The 21,312-nt window shown below is 38.4% G+C and overlaps 1 protein-coding gene across 1 annotated transcript; it reads right to left on the reverse strand.

Moving 5' to 3' along the window:
- Positions 1 to 303: 303 nt before the first annotated feature.
- On the reverse strand, positions 304 to 20,199 carry LOC134215812 (uncharacterized). Its single transcript, XM_062694922.1, has 4 exons — positions 20,046 to 20,199; positions 18,001 to 18,288; positions 2,200 to 2,333; positions 304 to 1,630 (listed from the first exon to the last, which is right to left on the reverse strand). Exons 2-4 carry the CDS (start codon positions 18,243 to 18,245, stop codon positions 1,371 to 1,373), a joined length of 639 nt encoding a protein of 212 aa, XP_062550906.1. The 5' UTR covers positions 18,246 to 18,288; positions 20,046 to 20,199; the 3' UTR covers positions 304 to 1,370.
- Between the last annotated feature and the right edge of the window lie 1,113 nt (positions 20,200 to 21,312).

The following is a 21,312-nucleotide window of genomic DNA, read 5'->3' on the forward strand; positions in this document are numbered from 1 at the left end:
GCTGATTTCAACGCGCGGAAAGCAAATAAAGAAAAAGTAATGTCATTTTACTTATAATCAGAATTTTCGGCTTTCAGTCACATGAAAATGTTGATAATTTTAAATCATTACCAACGTTTCGATCCGGAAGTTTGGATCATCATCAGGGCTCGAAAATATTCAACCCTGATGATAATCCAACCTTCCGGATCGAAACGTTGGCAATTAAAATGAATTTCCTGAAATGTAGGAACTGCTTTCAAAAACATGTCTAACACATGCGAAGGCGCCACGGACTGCTGTCAGAAACTAATAAAACATATGTTGTCACCTGGTATGTGACTTAGAACATGTAATGCTATATTTATTTCCAATTAAGATGATAGTACGATTACACATCAGATTTTATTGTCTCAATGTCATTGCATTTTTAGCGTTGTGCTCACAGTGTACATTTGTTTGTTTTTATCTTAAAATTGAACAGTTAGAGTAGCATTAGGTTATAGGTTTTCTTTTTCAACGGCAATCTGCTTCATTACATGAATACTCGCGTTTTTATTAATGTTATTAATATTCGTCTGATGAGAACAATCGAAATTATCGCGAAATACTTTCTTCGGTCTTGGTTGCGTATGCTGTCGTTTGGGTTTCAAATTTATTCAAATTGCAGTTTTAATTACGACATTAATTCAATAAGTAAGCTACAGTTTTCCACTTTTCTCTACATCATGCTTCTAGTCCTTGATCTTATAGTATTTATTGTCCTCCACAGCAGAATTCGTTTTGAAACGCTTAGGATTATTAGTCAATATAGCTGATGTTAGCTGTTATTATTTCGTTCCTATTGTACAGATAGCGAGTTTTTATGTGGTGTGCAAATGAAAAAAAGCGACAGATGACGCATGATAGGGAAACTGAAACGATTTCCATCATAAAAATTTATACTTAAAAATTGACGTTCGATAGAGATGACTCTATCGGAATGGAGTTCATACTCCTTCGCCATCAGAATGAAATGGCAAAGGACGCTGTTTAAGCAATAAATAATAAATTCTATTAGATACAACTAATCCACCTAGCTGTATGAGGTTCGATCATTGAGGAAATTTATTTAGATGTACACAACTATATCAGATATTCCTCAGAAGCGATATTTGTTTGGAAGCCCTTTGATTTTTACGTTATTTTTTGTTTAATTTGTTCACTTCAATTTTAACACAAATCAAACTAAAAAAAATCTCAAGTTTGAGGAAATCATTACATAATTTCCTTCGATATGTTATGATCTACTATTTACTCCTGGATTACTTTTTCATACAAGAATTTATTTACTTATGGAAAATAACGCCAACCGAAGCATATGAAAACAATAACTTTGAATCCACAACTTTTCAAACAAATGGTGGTAAATCGCAATTGCATAGTGTCCCGCCTTCGCCCATTCTACACCATAAAGTACAAAGTTCGTCCCAGTTTGGCGTTGTGCTTTGCATATCAAATGCGCTCATGGGACCGGAGAAAGCTTCGCCCTTACAAGAGCTGCAACCCTCTAGCTGGATGTCAGCTGCCGCGCAGAAAGCACTACACACATCATCATGATCTTGTCCAAAGCTCGAGAATGTCACTGGCTTGCAGTGGCATTTAACAGCACCTGTAACGAAATTGTTGTATAGTTAACAGTATTAGAGACAACGTATTAGGGGAGAACGGTCCAAAATGCACCCCTTAAGCTTTTTCGATGTTTTCGCCCATATAAACAAAAATATCCAACCATTTCAACGTATAGGTGCAAAATTTACAAACCCAGCTACTACATTTACAATGATCTTCTATTCAAAACAATAAGGTTTTCATGACTTTCTAACGCATTTAAAAAATGTTTGAAAAACAAGCCTGGGGCAAAACGCCCGAATGTTGGTCTAAAATGACTCAATTGCATGTAAAATGATGGTGAACGCATGGTTGTTTGTTTTTCTTGATGGATTGAACTACAATCTTACGGATGTTGTGGAAGAATAGCAAATCGTTGAATTTGAGTGAATATGAATGGATTTTGCTAAATTTTTCCAATGGAGCTCAATGATGGATAACTAATTATGCATTGTTATGGTAATATTCGTTCATAAATGTACTACAACAGATTATATGAGTGATTTTATGAGCGAGGCCATTTTGCCCCAGGGGTGCATTTTGGACCGTTCTCCCCTACATTCAACTCACCTAAGCCATTCTTGCAGAGTGTTGGACATACTTCAGTGTGTTCTCTGCTGCTTAGTTTGATTTTCTTCGACTCATCGGTAGGGCTCTGCTGGTGCAGGCAGGAGAACCCACAGGTGGGTCCACCGTACCCTTCACTATAAAATAATATAAGAGAAAATTTGTATTATTGTACGTGTGTAGAACCGTAGAAATTTAAAATTAGAAAAATACTAGATAAGCCAGCCAAGGGCCGGGCTCGTTAATAAAGACAATAATAATAACAAAAATTATGAAAATAAATGTTGAGAGATTTTTTTTTCTATATTTTTATACAGTAAACTCACCCTTATTTTTTTATTATACTTGACCTTTCCAAATGGATATCTTCCCCCTACTCGATGGTCTTTTGGATATCGAATAAGAGAGAGTTTATTGTAGTTATGCATTCAGGTGGGAACTGAGAATTGACTCTAACTTCCGTGTCTTCTCTATCATAATGATTTCGAAATCATTCATTAGTTGCCAACCAAACCATTTCTGGTTGAGTTTCAACAAAAAATATTCTTGATGTTCGAAAATCCAGCAAAAATGTGACTGATATGCGATCATAAGCAGTATATAGATGGGGTGAATGTGATTACCATTGCTTACCTCCTAGTAAGCTTATGCGATATCGTTACAAGTGATTCGAAATGAAGTTTCGTGGAATTCCGCGAAATTTCAGCATGGCGCAATCTAATATTTTTTTTAAATTTCATTTCGTTAAACTCTAAAAATTTCGACAGCAAAACCAAGCTTTTAACAAAGTGAAAAGGAATTCCGCGGAAATTCGAAAGAAATTTCAACTCATACTAAACATAATTTTCTTTTGAAAAAATTCTACTACACAGCTGAATCGAATCGTAAAGGTAATATTCATGATTATAAGATATGTGGATTGGCTAAAATGATTGGGATAGGCAAAATTGTGTCAAAATTACAATTACTCCGTAAAATATCAACCGATTTCTTTCTGCCAGCATTCGATGGAAACATTTATCTAGTTTTTGAAAACTAGTTCAAATGCATCGAATACCGAAGCAATCCGGATTAGTTGGAAACATGCCAAAAATGCTATTTTTGGGCATTTTTATTTTCCACTATTTATGGCTATTTTCGCGAAGTCCATGAAACCGGTTCTGAGCAATGTGGCCATACATATTTTTTTCCAATGATACAAATATACGTATCAATCTTCGTGGTTGTTAAGGGCCCTACCAACACAAATATTTTTCTTGTAACTGAGAATGGTCTTTAATGTGGTGTTTTTGTTTAAATGATGGGTGAAGATTTCTGAGATCGTTGGAATTGGCAAATGAAACTACTCCCAGATTTCTTGTGACGGCTGCTTGTACAACGAGCTATGGATTTTTGCTGATTAACGTTGGAAATACTTTCATATGGGAATCCAATAAGTATACTTTACGTGCATTCATTTACGCTTCTTCATCCACTCAGTACCAGTGCTCAAACTCTAAATTTACAACTTACTGCTTTTATTATATTTTTACAATTATAGATAATGAAAACTTTCGATAACCTTTTAAAACTGACAAAACATAACACATTGACATAATTGCATCAATGATTACACCTTTTTCGCAGATAAGCTCTTGACATGTACTGGTTCAACAGATCTTTTGTTTTAAGCTTCATTCGAATGATTTTTAAAGAAATTTATAATTTTAGCATTGAGGGTTTCATGATTCTTTACAAGTACTGTATACAAATCTAATAATTCTATTTGCTGACGAAGAAGTAGGAATTTTACAGTTTTGTTTGTACCTGGATTTGTACGATTTTTGTGGAGTTTCTGCGTGAGATTATGGCGCCTTGTTATTGTAAATGAAAATGTATTAATATCCTATACACCTATTCATTCTGAAAGGAGAAAATTAATCTGTTAAGCAACGATGCCTGACTGCTCTTGTTTTCAGATACGAGCAGTCGGTAAAACTAGCGACCGTAAATTATTAGTTAATAGCGTAATTATTTTGTAAACTCAAAAGCGAAGTTTTAATAGAATGTACTATGCCATCCAATAGGTTCTACATTTAAAAGTGGTGCTGGTGTGTTTTTTAAAATACACAATCGAGATTCGGATTTTTCTAATGCAATAAGTGTACACTTCTTCCAGCACTTATTTCTAGAGCGTTATACAAGTGGCGTGGCTTTATAATTATTTCAAACTGAAACAGGCTCCCGAAATCGGAATGCTCACAAATAATTTTAATTGATTGAAAGATTGGTTAATTTTGATATGGGGTAGGCGGTATTTTAGCTCGACTCTAACGAATAAGGGTGAATTCGAATCCTAAAAAATAAACGTTCTGAGTGGGTATATAGATTCTTGACGTTGCTTTTGCTTTCGAGAAATTAATTAAAGGTATACAGTTATTGGAAAATCTTTAAATATTCCATCTTTGTACGCAAAGCAAAATTTGATTTACAAATTTATATAAATGTTGTATTTTGTTCCCCCAAAAAATGTTGTGATTTTATTAAAGCATACAGCCCCTGTAAACACATAATAGCCCCATCTTTGCTGAATTTCCTATTCAATAGGAACAAACATGTGATTATGAGCAGTATGTTTGTTATGAAACGAGGTGATCCAAACTAATTGGTATGTATCATACAGAATTTATTAGCATTGTCAAATAAACTACATATTCTCTAATATTTGACAAATTTTGTAGTCAAGTCTAGCTTTATTATATGAAATCCATTTCAATATAGGATAGCTGGCAGTATACTTTTCCACTTTTTTGTCCGTTTAGAAAACAGAGCTAATGTCGCTGAGAATATTCTGCAGTAGTTATCTCAATCCATTGAGAAATTGATGCGAATAATGGGTCCATTTATTTGAATACTTAATGATTTTTTCTATATTTTTAATACGTATTAATCCGATTTCGTTATATGCATCGTATTTTTGGGTTCTAGTTACAACGAAATCGTATAAACATTCCCTGCTCCCCACCATAATCGTGATGGAGTCCATGAACGTGTACATTTTAGTTTTTTGATTGATTTTGCCTTTGCTGCCCAAATGCTTATTAGCAACTAAAATATGAACAAACACATTTTTGCCATTCTCGTACAACAAAGTTGTACCGAAAGGCTATATCATTTCACTCCGAATACGAACTTTTTATATAGGTCTCGGAGGCCCATTGTGTTAAATACCAATCGACTTAGATAGTAACATGATCATTCATATATGATTTAAAAACACTGATACTCCATTTTCATTCTCTTGTAGAAAGCGTTATTCAGCTGCTAAATTTGCTGAGCTGAACCAGTTCGAATTTAGCAGCGACAGCAATACCCTGGGCATTAAAAGGCAACGGAACTTCTACAGCTTCAAAACTGACGAGCACCTTCGCAGTCGCCGAATCGTCCGCAGTTGAGCATTGCAGCCACAATTCCGATGGGAGCAAAGTAGGATGAGAAATGCGAAATGCATGAAACTTACGTTGAAGATTCGTGGTGCAGTTCAAAACAGAAGCTATTTCGATAGAAGAGGAAAACTAAACCGGTGAGCACGTTCCAATTCTTTACTTTCAATGTTTATTGCATTGTTTATAAAAACAAATAGATTCTTAAAAAAAATACCACTAAATACGTACAGGGCATCGTTTGCTGCTATTGCCGCGGATATTGTGGGAGTCCCAGGTATCCGGTTCACGCTTTAGTTAGCAACGGTGGCTCTTCTCGACCTTCTATTCCCTGAATAGTTAGTACGAATAAGGGTGTCCTTGTGAAGTTTTGCTGTACCTGTTATGAACAACTAGTACATCCCATTCCCTACACTCTTTGAAGGAACTTTTCTTGCTTCAGAAGTGAATCCTTTTTGCAGTACTAGTCTTCATAACAAAAAGGGCACCATTAGGTTCTGCAGCGTCTGTACGTAACCTCAATCTGGTGACAGATTAGTAGTACTTCTTGTTGGAGTCAGAGTCAGCCAACCAATCACGAACTCGACCCTTGTCGGAGTCAGTGGAAAGTACTACTGAACTGTCAAAAAAGTTCATTCGACGAGGACCGAATTCATTCGTGACGTCATGCTGCAGAACCTAATAACGGAGCATGAGATCTGATCAAATTATTCGTAGTACTATTTGACCAACACTCCCAGGTGAGTGAGGGATAGAGGATGACAAACACACACACACACAACTGAGAATGGTCTTTAATGTACTTGGGAGAAAATAACCCAATAATATAGCTTACACTACTTTGTTGTGTGAATATTTCCATAGCAATTGTTCTAAAGGTAAGCGCAGGGAACAAAAAAAATTAAAAATGTTGAGATCACAAATTCATTTGTTCGTAGCTTTTCCGCTATGACTTGCTATAAAATCTTCTTCTTCAATGGCTCTACATTTCAACTGGAACTTGGCCTGCTTTTCAACTTATTATTCTATTAGCATTTCCTCAGTAATCAATTGAAAGCTTTTCTGTGCCGGCCATTGCCTTAGTAGGTATGTATCTTGTGTGGCAAAGAGTCGAGAATGTTTCCAACCCGCCATTTCCAGGGCAATCCTATGCCTTTGCTCGCAAGGCTACTAGAGGCCCCAGTAGTAGAATACTAAGTTGAAAAGCAGGCCAAGTTCCAGTTGGGATGAAGAACCATAAAACAAGGTGAATTTGAAATCATACCATTGACATTGATGACACTGCTTCCATAAGGGGCTATTAGCGATTGTCCTACTTTATTTGTGGTTACTAATATTATTCTGGGGCCCTCCTTAGCCGTGCGGTAAGACGCGCGGCTACAAAGCAAGACCATGCTGAGGGTGGCTGGGTTCGATTCTCGGTGCCGGTCTAGGCAATTTTCGGATTGGAAATTGTCTCGACTTTCTTGGTCATAAAAGTATCATCGTGCTAGCCTCATGATATACGAATGCAAAAATGGTAACTTGGCTTAGAAACCTCACAAACCTAAGCTGCGAGGTGGCTCTGTCCCAGTGTGGGGATGTAATGCCAATAAGAAGAAGAATATTATTCTAGGAGTCTTGCAGCGGTAAGATAGGAGAAAAAGGAAGATCATGCTGAAGGTGGTTAAATTGTTTTTTTTTTTTTTCAGAATGCATGGTTATGAAAAATCAAAAATTGTTTCTAAAATTTTGGTTGGGCTTGTTGGCAACATTATTTAAAGGATATTATTGATGTACCATATTGATTACTATACTATTTAATATTTTCGATGGTCTACGTAGACTTCTGAAGGTGGGAGGTTCTTGCAAGATCTACTTAGGTCTACGAGGGGGGACTGGCGGGTGTATCACCGAAAAATGGTCTACGTGGTTTACAAATTACCCCTATGGATATGGCAATTGAAGTCAAATCTTATCGTATCAAATGACACTTTCAAACTTTAAGGATATCGATAATCTTTTCTGGACGGGTGCATTAGCTATTAGGACTATATACATAGCTCTTCTACAAAATAAGACAAAATATTATGTTTGTTACTACAAAACGCTAATTTTGCGATAATTTGGTACGTGTCAACGTTCACACTGAAAAAAAGTGTAAAGTGTGTGCAGTCAGGAAGTTAAATACACATGTAATTGAAATCAAACAGTTTAAATCTTTGCATTTCATTTCCATAACTTTTAGGAAGCAACCATGCGTCTTCACTTATTGCCTGTGTTTATATGTAATTCGACCGCCATGCGTTCGAGCGCTGTTTTTGAGTTCGCCTGTTTTTCTTTGCAATAGTGAACTGTATTATTCTTTAGACATATCATTTATTAAATGAAATAAGATTTTTATCAATGTTCAAAGGAAATTGTATTATCCCTAAAGGTAAGGTACACTGGGGTAAGTGGAAAAGGGGGTAAGTGTAAAAATCGACTCGAAAAATTGGAATTGTACATACTTTACAGTTTTTACCACATCATTGCATTATGCAATGTTATACTTTGATGCTCACACTAATACTATGTTGAAATTTGTATAACACATACACTAACACGGTTAACGCTTGAACTGTAATTTTAGGTTTCGCGAAAAATTGATATTTGCATTCATAAAATTAATTCTTATTTGCACCAATTGTTCTTTTTTCAAGTGAATTTATATCACAGGTGACCATTATAATACAATTAAACTAATCCCATTCAATTGGTAGTGGTTTGTACCAAGAAAGCAAATAATTCAAAGATTTTACACTCACCCCAGGTATCAAACACTGCGGTGGAAGTGGATAATGTTCTAATTACGCAATTTTTTTCTTCCCTCCAGAGTTTATTTCGATAGCTGTGAATCTTAATATGTTCCTTCTTTGTTATCATTGTGATTCCAGTAGTGATTGTACTCATATAAATGAGAAAATGCCTGATTAATCCACCTATCGTTACTAATGCCTTTCACATGTTTTACATATGAAAAAAATATATAAGAAAGTTAAAAATAGCACTTATAGGTTAATATATTGTATAATTCATATTAATTTTTATTCCTAACAAGTTTTGCCGTTGAATGCAATTTTTTTGCGAACAAATTGGTTAAGGACAAGTGCTTAAGAATAGCTGATAATTTTGTACGTGCTTTGCGCATACACATACATACAAATACGCACATACAGACATCATCTCAATTCGTTAAACTAAGTTGATTAGTTTATAACCCTGTAAGTCCCATTTTTCCTTCAAAATGTTCATCTTTGGGGCGAACATGTATACTTTACGTACACTTAGTGTCCGAGAAGGCAAAACCAGCCCTCCCCTAGCTATTACGAGAATTCCCTGAGGATCTATTCCGTTAAGGTAATGAAATTATTCCACAAAAGATACTCAGATCAATTATCGTATTGATTTTAGTTATATATAACTACTCATCACTATTGGAGGTCAAGGCAACATGGGTTTTCCACTTAGCCCATCCCACTAGGGTAAGTGGAAAAACATCTCTTAATTTTAAAATCTATTTCCATAAATTTCAAGCTACCAAAATTATATGAATTACCGCACAGTTGGTGCAAAATTGACTGTTTTTGATAGCCCATTTTGATTGAACGCATTTAAATCATTTAAACTGGTTTTACACTAATTCAAACATGCACTATCGATTTTTCCTTTTCCACTTCCCCCAGTGTACCTTATACAAAAATCGCATCGTTTCGTTATGGCCTGCTTCTTTAAATACTAAAATACCGTTGGTCACAAACAATTTTTTACTTTACAAATATTGAATTGCAATTGTGAACATGAAAATTACGAAAATAATTTTGAGCATTTTAGTTGAATGTTTTCACTTGTCATAAGACGAGTTTGTACAATCCCATTTAATTCCACCACTTAATTGTACCTTGAACGATACGTATTTCGACCTCAACAGTAAGGTCGTCTTCAGTGTCTCGAGTCATGTATGAGACACTGAAGACGACCTTACTGTTGAGATCGAAATACGTATCTGTCAAGGTACAATTAAGTGGTGGAACTAAATGGGATTGTACAAACTCGTCTTATGACAAATAAAAATTAAAATAATTCAATAAAAATTCGGCGAAAAAAATCGAAATTTCGTATCAAATGAGCCTTGATTTCGTTTCGTTTCGAAGTCACAGAAGTAAATCTGTATTTTGTTTCGTTTCGTTTCTTGAAATCGATTACTTGTTTCAAGTGCCAGCCAGGCCATCACCACCTCGGCATGATCTGCCTAGGATCCGACGTATAACACGCGTTAATACCGGAGCTCCATCACTGCTAGAGATTCAAACAGCCATCCAAAGCATGAAATCGAATAAATCACCAGGGGTCGATCGTATATCACCCAAGATGTTCAAAGCTGACCCCATGACATCCGCTCAACTACTGCATCGTTTATTTCGTAATATCTGGGTCGCCGCAACTCTCCCGGTCGACTGGATGCAAAGTATCTTAGTGAAGGTATCCAAAAGGGTTACGTGACTGTATGCAATAACTGGCGAGGCATTATGTTGTTGTGTACCGTTCTAAAAGTTCTACGCAAAGTTATCCTAGCCCGGATTCAGGAGAAGACCGATATGACTCTCCGGCGGCAGCAGGACGGATTCCGTGCCGGAAGATCATGTGTGCACACTTAATCGTCAATTTTCTTCTCGGTAAAACATATTGACGAGAATGATCGTTAAAGTTAATTTTAACTGATATCTCGTTAAAAGGTATGACGTTTACAAAAGTTACTGAAACCCGGCAATCAAGTTTGCCACAATAATCGGTGATTTGAAATTTACCCGAGTTTCGGCAAACTCGTTTGTCAAACGTTTAACCTCGCAATTGAAAAAGAAAACACGCGTTAACTAAAAATGGAAAAAAATCATTATCTTTATTTTTTATCGGTGAGCATTTATTCTGATTTAATTTTTTACTTATACTAATCTTTTTTAATTCAATTTTACGTTGACTTGAAGATCATTGAACATATATTCAAATTTCTATACGTAATTAATTTCAGCGGATTCGCTATAGCGTATACAAATGGAGCGATTCAATTTTCACACCACGTTACAGACGCAGTAATGTCGACGGAAATCGCCTTCCCTGTGGCCAATCTATATATTTTTTTTTGCAAAATCATATATGAGAACAGATAAATATAAGAAATCGCAGAACATGGCTTCCGGAGTGTGAAGATCGTATTGACTGTTTGGTGTTACCACGAACTCCATAAGTTTTTCTTTCGTATGTATTATCTAATGTACAATTGCTAATAAATCACTTAAATATATTCTAAATTCATGTTGATTGACAATCTCATTTTTATTTTGAATTAACTGAAAACAAATAAAACCAATAACCATTTACTGAATCTCTGCAAAGCACTTTACCGATCATTCCGGCAATGTACTACCGAACGGTACGGTAAATTTTGACAGCTGAGTGGTATCTCACATTTTACGACCATTCGGCATTTTGATCTTTTACCGAGATTTTTACCGAAATCTCAGCTGTTGGATTCTCGGCAATTTATTTTGCCGGCCTCGGTGAATAAGATTAAGTGTGTGGACCATATTGTCACGCTCCGTATCATTCTGGAGCAGGTCAACGAATTCCAAAAGTCCCTTTATTTGGTATTCATTGACTTTGGTATTCATTATGGGGCCCTCCTTAGCCGTGCGGTAAGACGCGCGGTTACAAAGCAAGACCATGCTGAGGGTGGCTGGGTTCGATTCCCGGTGCCGGTCTAGGCAATTTTCGGATTGGAAATTGTCTCGACTTCTCTGGGCATAAAAGTATCATCGTGTTAGCCTCATAATATACGAATGCAAAAATGGTAACATGGCTTAGAAACCTTGCAGTTAATAACTGTGGAAGTGCTTAATGAACACTAAGCTGCGAGACGGCTCTGTCCCAGTGTGGGGATGTAATGCCAATAAGAAGAAGAAGAAGATGACTGCGAAAAAGCTTTCGACCGTCTCAATTACGAGAATATGTGGGGCGCCATGATACGCAAGGGGGTTCCTGAGAAAATCATCGGCCTCATCGAGGCACAGTACGAGGCCTTTTCGTGTAGAGTGCTGCACAATGGGGCTTGTCCGACCCTATCCGGGACCATCCCTATAACGGGACCATCGTCCCTAACCCCTAATCCCAAGGCGTTAAGCGACCCGTACCGAGAGGATGCATGGCCAGGGGGTGAAATAATAAGCTAGGCCTTCAACGGAGCCTGTGGGGTACCTGGGCACCCTCCACAGTAATTGTCCCTTACCGCGTCATGCTGGGCTCTGGCGTGGTGGACCACTTTTCCCGAGCAACTCGTGGGACCAAAATGGAAAACCAAGTCAATTCTTCAACTAGTGGTAGTAGTGCAGGCGACAACCCCTTCGCAAGAGGTGGGTTGTTCAGGTCTCCGCCTAGGAGGCCAGAGGCAATAGTCGGCAGCTCAGTGCGCAGCGCCAGCGTGGGTCACTTAACCACCTCCCAGGCTTCGCCGGTAGAGGTTATAGACGGCCCATGGCTTGTGAAGCGATGAACCGCAAAAGCGATGGGCTTTCGGCCTTCGAAGTGGCGACGGAACCGCTGGACGCCATCATCGACTTTGCGTCATCGAAGCATAATATCAGCAAGGATCTCAAGAGGAGCTTGCTGAAACTTCGAAAGTCGATGTTGGACGCCAAGCTGAAAACGGTCGGGACGGTCAAGTGCGAACCCGTGAAATCTGTGGAGTCGAAGTCTACCCAGACTGAGGCCCAAGAATTCGCGGAATTGGGGAAGGTCGAATCGACCGAGGGCGTGCCAGCGAAGACGGTGGTTCCAAAGTCTACCCAGACTGAGGCTCAAGTATTCGCGAGCACGTCGAGGGTGACTGCTCCAACGGAGCAGACACAAAAACGGGGGAGACAGTCTCCAGGGGATCAGCTCCCTGAGGGCCGCTCCAAAACGCGGAGTGTTACTGCCCCGAACAAGGGTAGTGGGGCTGGGAAGCTGAACCCCGGCCAGGTACCTCCAAAACCGGAGGGGAGGGAGGAACTGGAAAGGTCCGTCCACCCAGGAAAGACGGTGGTAAGGGGTTACGGCAGGCTGAGAGCTCTTAGCCGCCCCAGACCAGGGAAATAGAGGGGGATGACACCTCCTGGACCCTGGTCAAGAACAAGAGGAAACCGAAGACGTCAAGGGCCGAAAAGAAGGCCCAGGCGAATGAGGGTAGCAAGAAGTCTAGAGTAGGCGCCAATCGCTCCAGGGGCGATGCCCTATTCATCAAAACGGACGAGGCTAAGTACTCGGACGTTTTGAAGGCGATGAGGAGTGACGTCAAGCTCGGTGAACTCGGCGCCGACGTACGTCTAATAAGACGTACCCGGATGGGTGAGATGATCCTCGAACTGAAGCGGGGCGTCTCGTAAAAGGGCGCCGCCTACAAGAAGTTGGCGGAGGAAGTCCTAGGCGAGACGGTCAAGCTGACCTGGACGAGATCACCGAAGTCGAAGAGCTCATCACGGCACTGCGGCGACAGTGTGAAGTGAAGACGCCCACCGCAGCCGTTCGGCTACGGAAAGGTCCGGCAGGGACGCAGGTAGCATTGGTTCTGCTATCTGCAGTGGACGCCTCCAAGGTAGTCAAGTTAGGGAGCGTCAAGGTGGGATGGTCGGTATGCCCTGTGGGCATATACGAGCAACCCTAAGTTTGCTTCAAGTGCTTGGAACCGGGGCACAAGCAATGGGACTGCAAAGGCCCTGACAGAAGCAATCTCTGCCGACGCTGCGGATTAGAGGGACATAAGGCACAATGCTGCACGAACCCTCCCAATTGTTTGATTTGTTCCAGAAAAGCTGTGAACAGCAAGCACCCCATGGGGAGTTCGATGTTCCCGGCGTTTAAGCGTGCTGCAAAATCACAGTGCAGGTAATGCAGCTGGCTTGCTCGGCCTCGCCCGAGTGTTTGGTGTGCGCAGGTTTAGAGGAAACGGTGGAACACGTGTTGTTCGTGTGCTCACGTTTTCGCGCAATGCGTGACCACATGCTTGCCACATGTGGTCTGGACACTACCCCGGACAACTTAGTTCGGAGGATGTGTAAAGATGAAGTTGGCTGTTACGTCGTTTCATCGGCTATCGCCCAAATCGTCTCGAAGCTATACAGAAAGTGGCGCGTGGACTCAAGGATGGCTAGTTCACCGCGTCGACAAGTCCCTCTGTGTGTTGGCGAATAGACCTTGTCGCAGAGAGGTCAATTTGGGGTGCACGCGGCATCATCATTCTTGATACCAGTCGTGCAGAGGGAAGCAGGCACAAAGTCGACCCTTCCCACCTTCCGAGGACATAGGGCGTCTGGAAAGGCCATCTGGAAAGCCGGCAATGCGCTGGCACGATACCATGGTGTTGTTCTAAAAAAGCGAGTCACGATGTTCGGTGCTGCAAGGACACGCAGCTAACCTCGAGGGTGCGTTGTGCACTGGCACCCTTTGAAACATTACTTTCTGGTTGTACCGAAGAGACTATGGGCTTGGCGGCAATGTAAACGGTTTAGCGGGTCGGGGTTGTAGTCCTGCCTCCCTCGTTTGCTGTTGGAGGTGGTCCCTAACCCCGCCCTTCCTGGACAACCCAAGATGTCTGTTGAGCAGATTCCCCCTCCATTGCTTAGGAAGAAACAAAAAATACGCACATACAGACATCACCTCACCAGTCCAGTCCAGCCATCACCAGTCGATCGGTATAAAACACTATGGGTCTCCGGGCCTTCTATCAAAAGTTGTTTTTTGGAGTAGTCCTATAGCCTTTTGAGTTTTATTTGAGTTCTAATTTTGTTATGCATTCCTAAAAGGGTAAATACGGATCTAATGCTAACTGTAGTACTGATAGCTTTCTTCCATAATACCACTGCGGGACAGTGGGGATTAGATTGAACATACACAAATACACATAGTATTTTTTTTTTCTACTATTGGTTTTAATCGATAAAACGACCAAAAAAATATCAACCTGAGTAATCAAATTTGGCTATTATTCAACTTCAAAAAAGTTATCGATTCAATTTCAAGCTTTGCTCGGGCGAGGCGTTGCTTGTAGAATTGGAATGTCATACCTAGATGTGAATGTGTAACAAATAGGGATTTTTAGATGACAAAAATGTTTAACTAATTTTCACTAATGCTACGTTTAGACAAGGCAAGTGAATTGAGCAAGTCGCTTGAACTAAACGTGTAAACACCTTAATTTAATTCACTTGCCCTGTCAAAACGAGGCATAAGAGTTTTTTTTATTAGAGTTGTTTATCTAAGGTAGTGAGAATAATGCGAGAAATATTTAAATTTTAACAAATGTACGCCGAAAAGATCAACCAATGGCTCGGCGGTGTATAAGTCCTATTCCAATTTCAGTGTAAATAGAGTGCAACGATATTGGCATCATATGTTATGGCTTCAGTGGCTTATGGCTTTAATTACTAGAAATTTGTGTGGTGATTTTTATAAAGATGGGCATTTTTTTGGAAAAAAATATTGAAAACTTTGGAAACTATTTCTTTGATTTATTGTTTATTTACGCTTCTGTTAATCTATATACATAAAAATGAATTTCTGTCTGTCTGAACCTTATAGACTCGGAAACTACTGAACACATCGGTGTGAGAGGTTTAGAGGTTGTATGCAGAGGTTTTGGGACCGGGGATGGTTCTTAAGATGGTTCGAGATCCCTCCCCTCTTTGGAGAGGGGGGCTCCCATACGAATGGAACACCAATTTCATCATAACTCGAGAATTTCTTTATTTCTTTATTTCTTTATTTGGAGCAGGGAAAAGCCAACAGATAGCAATATTTCCAAATGAGAGGGTCAAACGCAAAGGGGTGTAAGTGACAAAAAGTTAGTTTTGATGAGATGAGTGCAAAGTTTTTCGATAATTGCTTCATACAAATCATATAAAAGTTCAAAAAAAACAAATTGTCTGTGAATTTTCACATTTTTTATAAACATTAGATTTCGATAATTGCTTCATACAAATCATATGAAAGTTCAAAAAATACAAATTGTCTGTGAATTTTCACATTTTTTATAAACATTATACAAACTATATAAACATATTGCCGCAAAGCAGAAGAATCAAAAATTTTTTTTGCTGTAGTCTGCTCAATTCTGGCCGAAATGTCACTTACACCCCTCTGCTTATAACCCCCTCAAACGATCCATAATTTTGCTTAAACAACCATAACTTTTGATCCCATAGTCCGATCTGAACAATTTCAATAGGAAACAATACGACAGGATTCCCCGTCGAATGCAACCTGTTGCGAGTTTTAATTTCTGAGATTCAAGTATTTTGCGTACAGAAATAAACACAGAGACATCACTTCAATTGGTACGAGAAAGGCAAAAACGTAATAATTATTCATCTAGTAGTGATATGTATTTCTCATAATTAACTAAGACACCAGCCTTTGTAGTTTGGTGCATAATTTTCTTCATTACATTTGAACGAAAGATGAAAGTCAATTTCAAGAAATACCAAGGTAAAATGACACTAATAGTGAAATGGTGGATTTTTGCGCTTACTGCTATAAGGTGAGAAATTTTTCAAAGTACACCCAGGTTGGAATTCATTAATTTCTCGGGTAACCTGATTTTTCACAGCTTTTTAAATACCCCCTGAATTTTCTTTGATTTTTTGTAATTTTTTTCGTGGGGTTAACTCATTGTTTCATTGATGCTGAAGGTCTTAAACGACTAAAACCAAACCGTGTAAAAAAACCTGGGTGTAGTATCTAATAATAAGTTCTATGTCACCCTGCACGTTTCATTGGTAGAAATCAACATTTCAAAGTCTGACGTCGGACTTCAGCTGACTGAATTTGTCCAATAGTAAACCCCCTGGTGTCTATAATAGGAAAAAACATGTTCGCACATATTTCGCTTCAATATAATAATCTAGAGAGAGATCACTATTGGTTAAGGTCAAAGAGTGTAATTATCGCATAAAAATCCAAAAATACAAGCAACGAAAGAGAATAGCGATTAATATTTGTCCTCATCTGTAAAGGATAAAGATAATGTTGCGTTCCATTTTATCTACAAAACTCAGATTAGTCCACCTAGCAGTGGAGATGCCTTTCTCGTGCATTATAAAAATATACTGAAAAAATAACATTAGAAAAGTCAAAAAAGATCTTTAGGGGAATAGATCACTTTTTTCGATTATTTTGCATGTTTAGACATTGATTAAAATGCATTGCCGCCATTTTTGAAAAGAAAAATCGGCTTTGAAGGTCCTTTGGGAAAAACAACAATTTTTAAATAACTTCGAAATGCAATATCCGATCGGGCCAATTTTCAATAGCAAACAATGGTCGAATGCAACTTGTTGCGAGTAAATCGGATAATGCTATATTCCAAAAAGTGTATCAACAAGATTTGTACACACACACATACAGACATCACCTCAGTTCGACTAGCTGAGTCGAACGGTATATAACACTATGGGTCTCCGGGCCTTCTGTCAAAAGAGCTTTTTTGGGGCAATCATATAGTTTTTCGGTACAACTTTGTTGTACGAGAAAGGCATAAATATGATTAGATAATTGTTGTGAACCTTTAGAACTGCGATAATTTGTATATTTCAGAAGTAAAACACAAATCATGTCAATAGATGGCCATATTTATGTCTAATCATTAATAACTGATACTTTTTAACCAAAAACATCATTGAAATCCGACTACTTTTCTAAATACGCCATAGGCGATGATAGTCCTATTCTGTTGCAGTTTGGGACAAACGCTTGTTGTGAGTTGACTTTGCTCCGATATTTACATGAGAGGACAATGCTGTCATTGGGAATGGTGTAGTTTTACATTTGCTGGTTAAAGGGGCACTATTGGACCCTGTATGTATCATCAGTGGATACATACATATGCACACACCCATGGATACGGACACACAGACATATATCGGGTTTATTGGTATATTACACTATGGGTCACCGGATATTCTATGAAAACCATAGTTATGGAAAACGATGGCCTTTCCGTACAACTTTGAATGAAAAAAATCCAAAATGTCACAAGCCTAAAAGAACGAATCAGAAACTATAATTTATCAGGTTCAGACCCATCTTGATGTCATTATCACGCACATAAAAAACACTTTACCACTAAATGGGTAGAACACTTTTCGGAAGCCAACTTTTCCTATTTAGATATCACTTAGTTGATGGCGAGTCATTAATCATTTTCAGGCGGCCACAATCACCCACGTCTGGAGCGGACACCGTTCTAGATTCCAGCAATGTATGCAAAGTCCCCCACAACATTTTTCACTCTAATATATCCCAATCGGACTCCTACCAAGCAATAGTTTGAACTTACCCGCACAGATGTTGGCAGGTCAGCTTCCAGTTCACGACTACGCTTTTTCCAGGCGAATCATCACTTTTACCGGTCGGGGCCACCGCTCCTATCGATGATTGAGACGGCGATGATGCTGGGCTTTCCTGTGTTGGTGTCAGGCTCGCGAAGGCAGCCTCCGACGACAGGACATGCGCAATCAACAGCGAAAGGACCTTCCACAGCATGGTCGGCGTTCGGGGGGATGGGGATAACCTGCGAAACATATGTACGTGTGCTGACAGCTGAATATCGCTGAGGTAAATAACCCTGGGAAATGAGAAGGCGTGGATAATTCAATTTAATTAAAACATATTATGTGAAACGCTGGCAGTGGTGGTGACTTTCCGTTAGAAAGTCAACGAGAAGGGAATTGATTGAGATAAACATGGTTTTTGAACGAAAAGGTAAAGTGTTGAATTTTAAATCAAGTTTGAAATCGTATCGATTTTTTGTTTTGCATTAGAAATTGATGTCATTAAAACTGAAAATAGAATGGTCACTTATTTAATCAATCATCAGCAATATAAAATGATGTCACGTGTTCTATAAGAAATCAGCGTTCGTGTTGTCATTCATTTTTTGCAAAAAATCTGCACGTTGATTGTACCCCATCCAGTGAGAAAATTTGACCCCTTTCATCATTTCCAAGACTGTTCATAAAAACATAGCAAATATGAGACAGTAGTTATGCTTGCAGCGACAGAATACATCCCATTCGAAAACAGCAAATTAGCAGGAGCTTTTATCAAAGATAATCCGAAAGCCTGAGAATTGTTATAAACCTTTTGTTCATTGATATTTTTTTATAAACCAAATATTCTAGAGAAATTGGCCTCTTCAATTGCTTTAAAAAAATGGAAGCTGTTCATTGAATTCTTACACATATTTCTTTCACAGAATATTGATCCGTCCCCAGTTAGCCTTGTGAGGAAAGGTGTAGGATTGCCAATCCGGAGGTGGCGAGTTCACTTTCAATGCAGTTCTCTTTTATTGAAAATGTTCAATTTGTAAAACATGGCGGTTACAATTTGTATTCAAATATAGACAGTGACTGCCCTCTCGATACTTAGCTAATCACCATGGTCACTACGAACGCCAATAATTTTTTTATAGAAATTTCCGACTGAGATTCAAAGGAATTTCCAGTGAAAATTAAAGAAAAAACTCCCGGTGAAAATTCTAATAACTGTCCAGTAAAAAGAAAATGTCTGAAAATCAATCCACTCCACCAGGAGTTCTGATATTTTACTTGGAGTTATTTTGCTGAAAGAACACCTTAAGGCATCTCATGTTTTACTTCTGAGGGTGTCCCAGAATATAATTCTTGATGTAAATCCTGGAGGTGTTCTAGAAGGAACTCCTGAAGATGAAAATCTGGGTGTTGTCAAACCTTAACAAACTATAAGGAGAATAAAATTCATCTATTCGAAACCAAGCTTGGGGCAAACTCAATTTCAAGATAATATGCAGCGCAATTTTAATTTTAGCAAACAATGTTTCAATGTAAGCATAAAATTGCTTTCCCAAAAATATTGCTTTTGACCAACTTCCTTGCAGGCAAAAAAAGGGTAAACATAATGTCCTATTATTCTTCTTCCCAAGAAAAGCACCATCATCGTCAAGTGAATAAATCCGAAAAAATATTCATTCAGTTATAAAACTATTGAAACTTATGGTCTACGCATAGCTTAGAACGAATTCCGAACGAATTACTGTTGAAGTGTATATTTATATATATACAATTTAGATTCAAAAAGTAACTCCATATATAATATGGTGACTGGGTATGATTTTCACATGCCTTTCTTAAAATATTCCCAAAAAAATATAAGTAGTAATATATATCATACAAATATATTTATTTTTTCAATATTGTAAAAAAAATATCATATTGAAATGAGCATCTCAGATTGGTCTTGGGTTTCATTCAGATTCCAGCAAATAAGAAAAATGTAGGAATATACGGATACTTGTTACAATAATTAGTTGCAACTTTTCATGAACACTGCCAATTCTCCACTTACCTGAAACTTATTTATTCAGTACAACGCCAGAAATCGATCTCGAACCGACCTCGAATAAAAGTGAACTAAGTAAAAGCACCTTTTACCGGTATGATTTTGTTCCCTCTTTCCGAACAGATAAAAGTGGTAATATTTTTCGCCCAATAAATGCAGATATACGAGTAGCCCATATCTTGTCGGGACGACCAGTTAAACGCGACATGTTTCGATAATGCAAGCACTCTCGAAGCTGAAGCTCACTGGATTACACCGATATAGTGAGCAGTTGGTTCAATATATGTAAACCAGTGCGATAAATCGGCACGCGTAGTAAAATCAGAGCGACCGTCTATGACTCTGCGGTAAGATGCGCGACTAAAAAGCAAGCAATTTTGAAGGTGACTGGGTTTGATTCTTCCTCGATTTCCAGAGGGTTAAAAGTATTTGATGTACCATGTGGTACACAAATGTATATATAATAAATTGTCTTAGAAAGCTTGCAGTTGCTATGGTTTGAGGTACAAAAGAAGCAGTAATAAAATCAGCAGTTTGATATAATCAGCATTTATACCAGGTAGGTAAGTATACGGCCCTTAATCAAGGCACCATATGTTCCGTTAGCAAGTGCTTTGTTTTGATTTGCGTGTAAAAAGGCAAATTTATCGATTCAAACTGATGATGTATGACATCATAGCTACGAAGTAATACGATGCTTATAAGCATACAAACTTTGATGAAGTATCCGATATCCAATGGTTGCAGAAGTATGAAAGGATTGGAAGTTGCTATGAAGAATCTGATCAATACAACTGTGTATGTTGGTGTCTTTTGGCCTTTCTCATAAACTAAGTGTACTTAATAGCTTCAGGATCAATCCAAACCCGAACTATCCATAAAAGATTCAGGGATTCATAATTGTATGTACCAATCGAATAAACTCAATGAATTGTAGTGTTATCTGTCTCATATATGTATGTGTTTATATATGTTTCGGGTCCAATTGAAATTTAGATCTAGCTAGATCGATTATTGCATCCAAATGATCAAATAACTGTATTGAAAATGTAAATGAATGTGAATAGGAATGGGGTGGGGACCTTTCTACTAAAATTGCTGTTATTTTCTATTTCATGTTTTTGCCTTACTCGTATCGAAAGACTATCATTTTACTCCAAAATCGAACTTTTATAGAAGTCTCGAAGACCCATGATGTTATATATCAATCGACTCAGCTTGTCGAACTGAACAAATGTCTGTCAGTCTGTGTGCGTTTCTCTATTTTCTCGTA

This window comes from Armigeres subalbatus, chromosome 2 (assembly GCF_024139115.2).
Source record: "Armigeres subalbatus isolate Guangzhou_Male chromosome 2, GZ_Asu_2, whole genome shotgun sequence".
Taxonomy (NCBI): Eukaryota; Metazoa; Arthropoda; class Insecta; order Diptera; family Culicidae; genus Armigeres; species Armigeres subalbatus.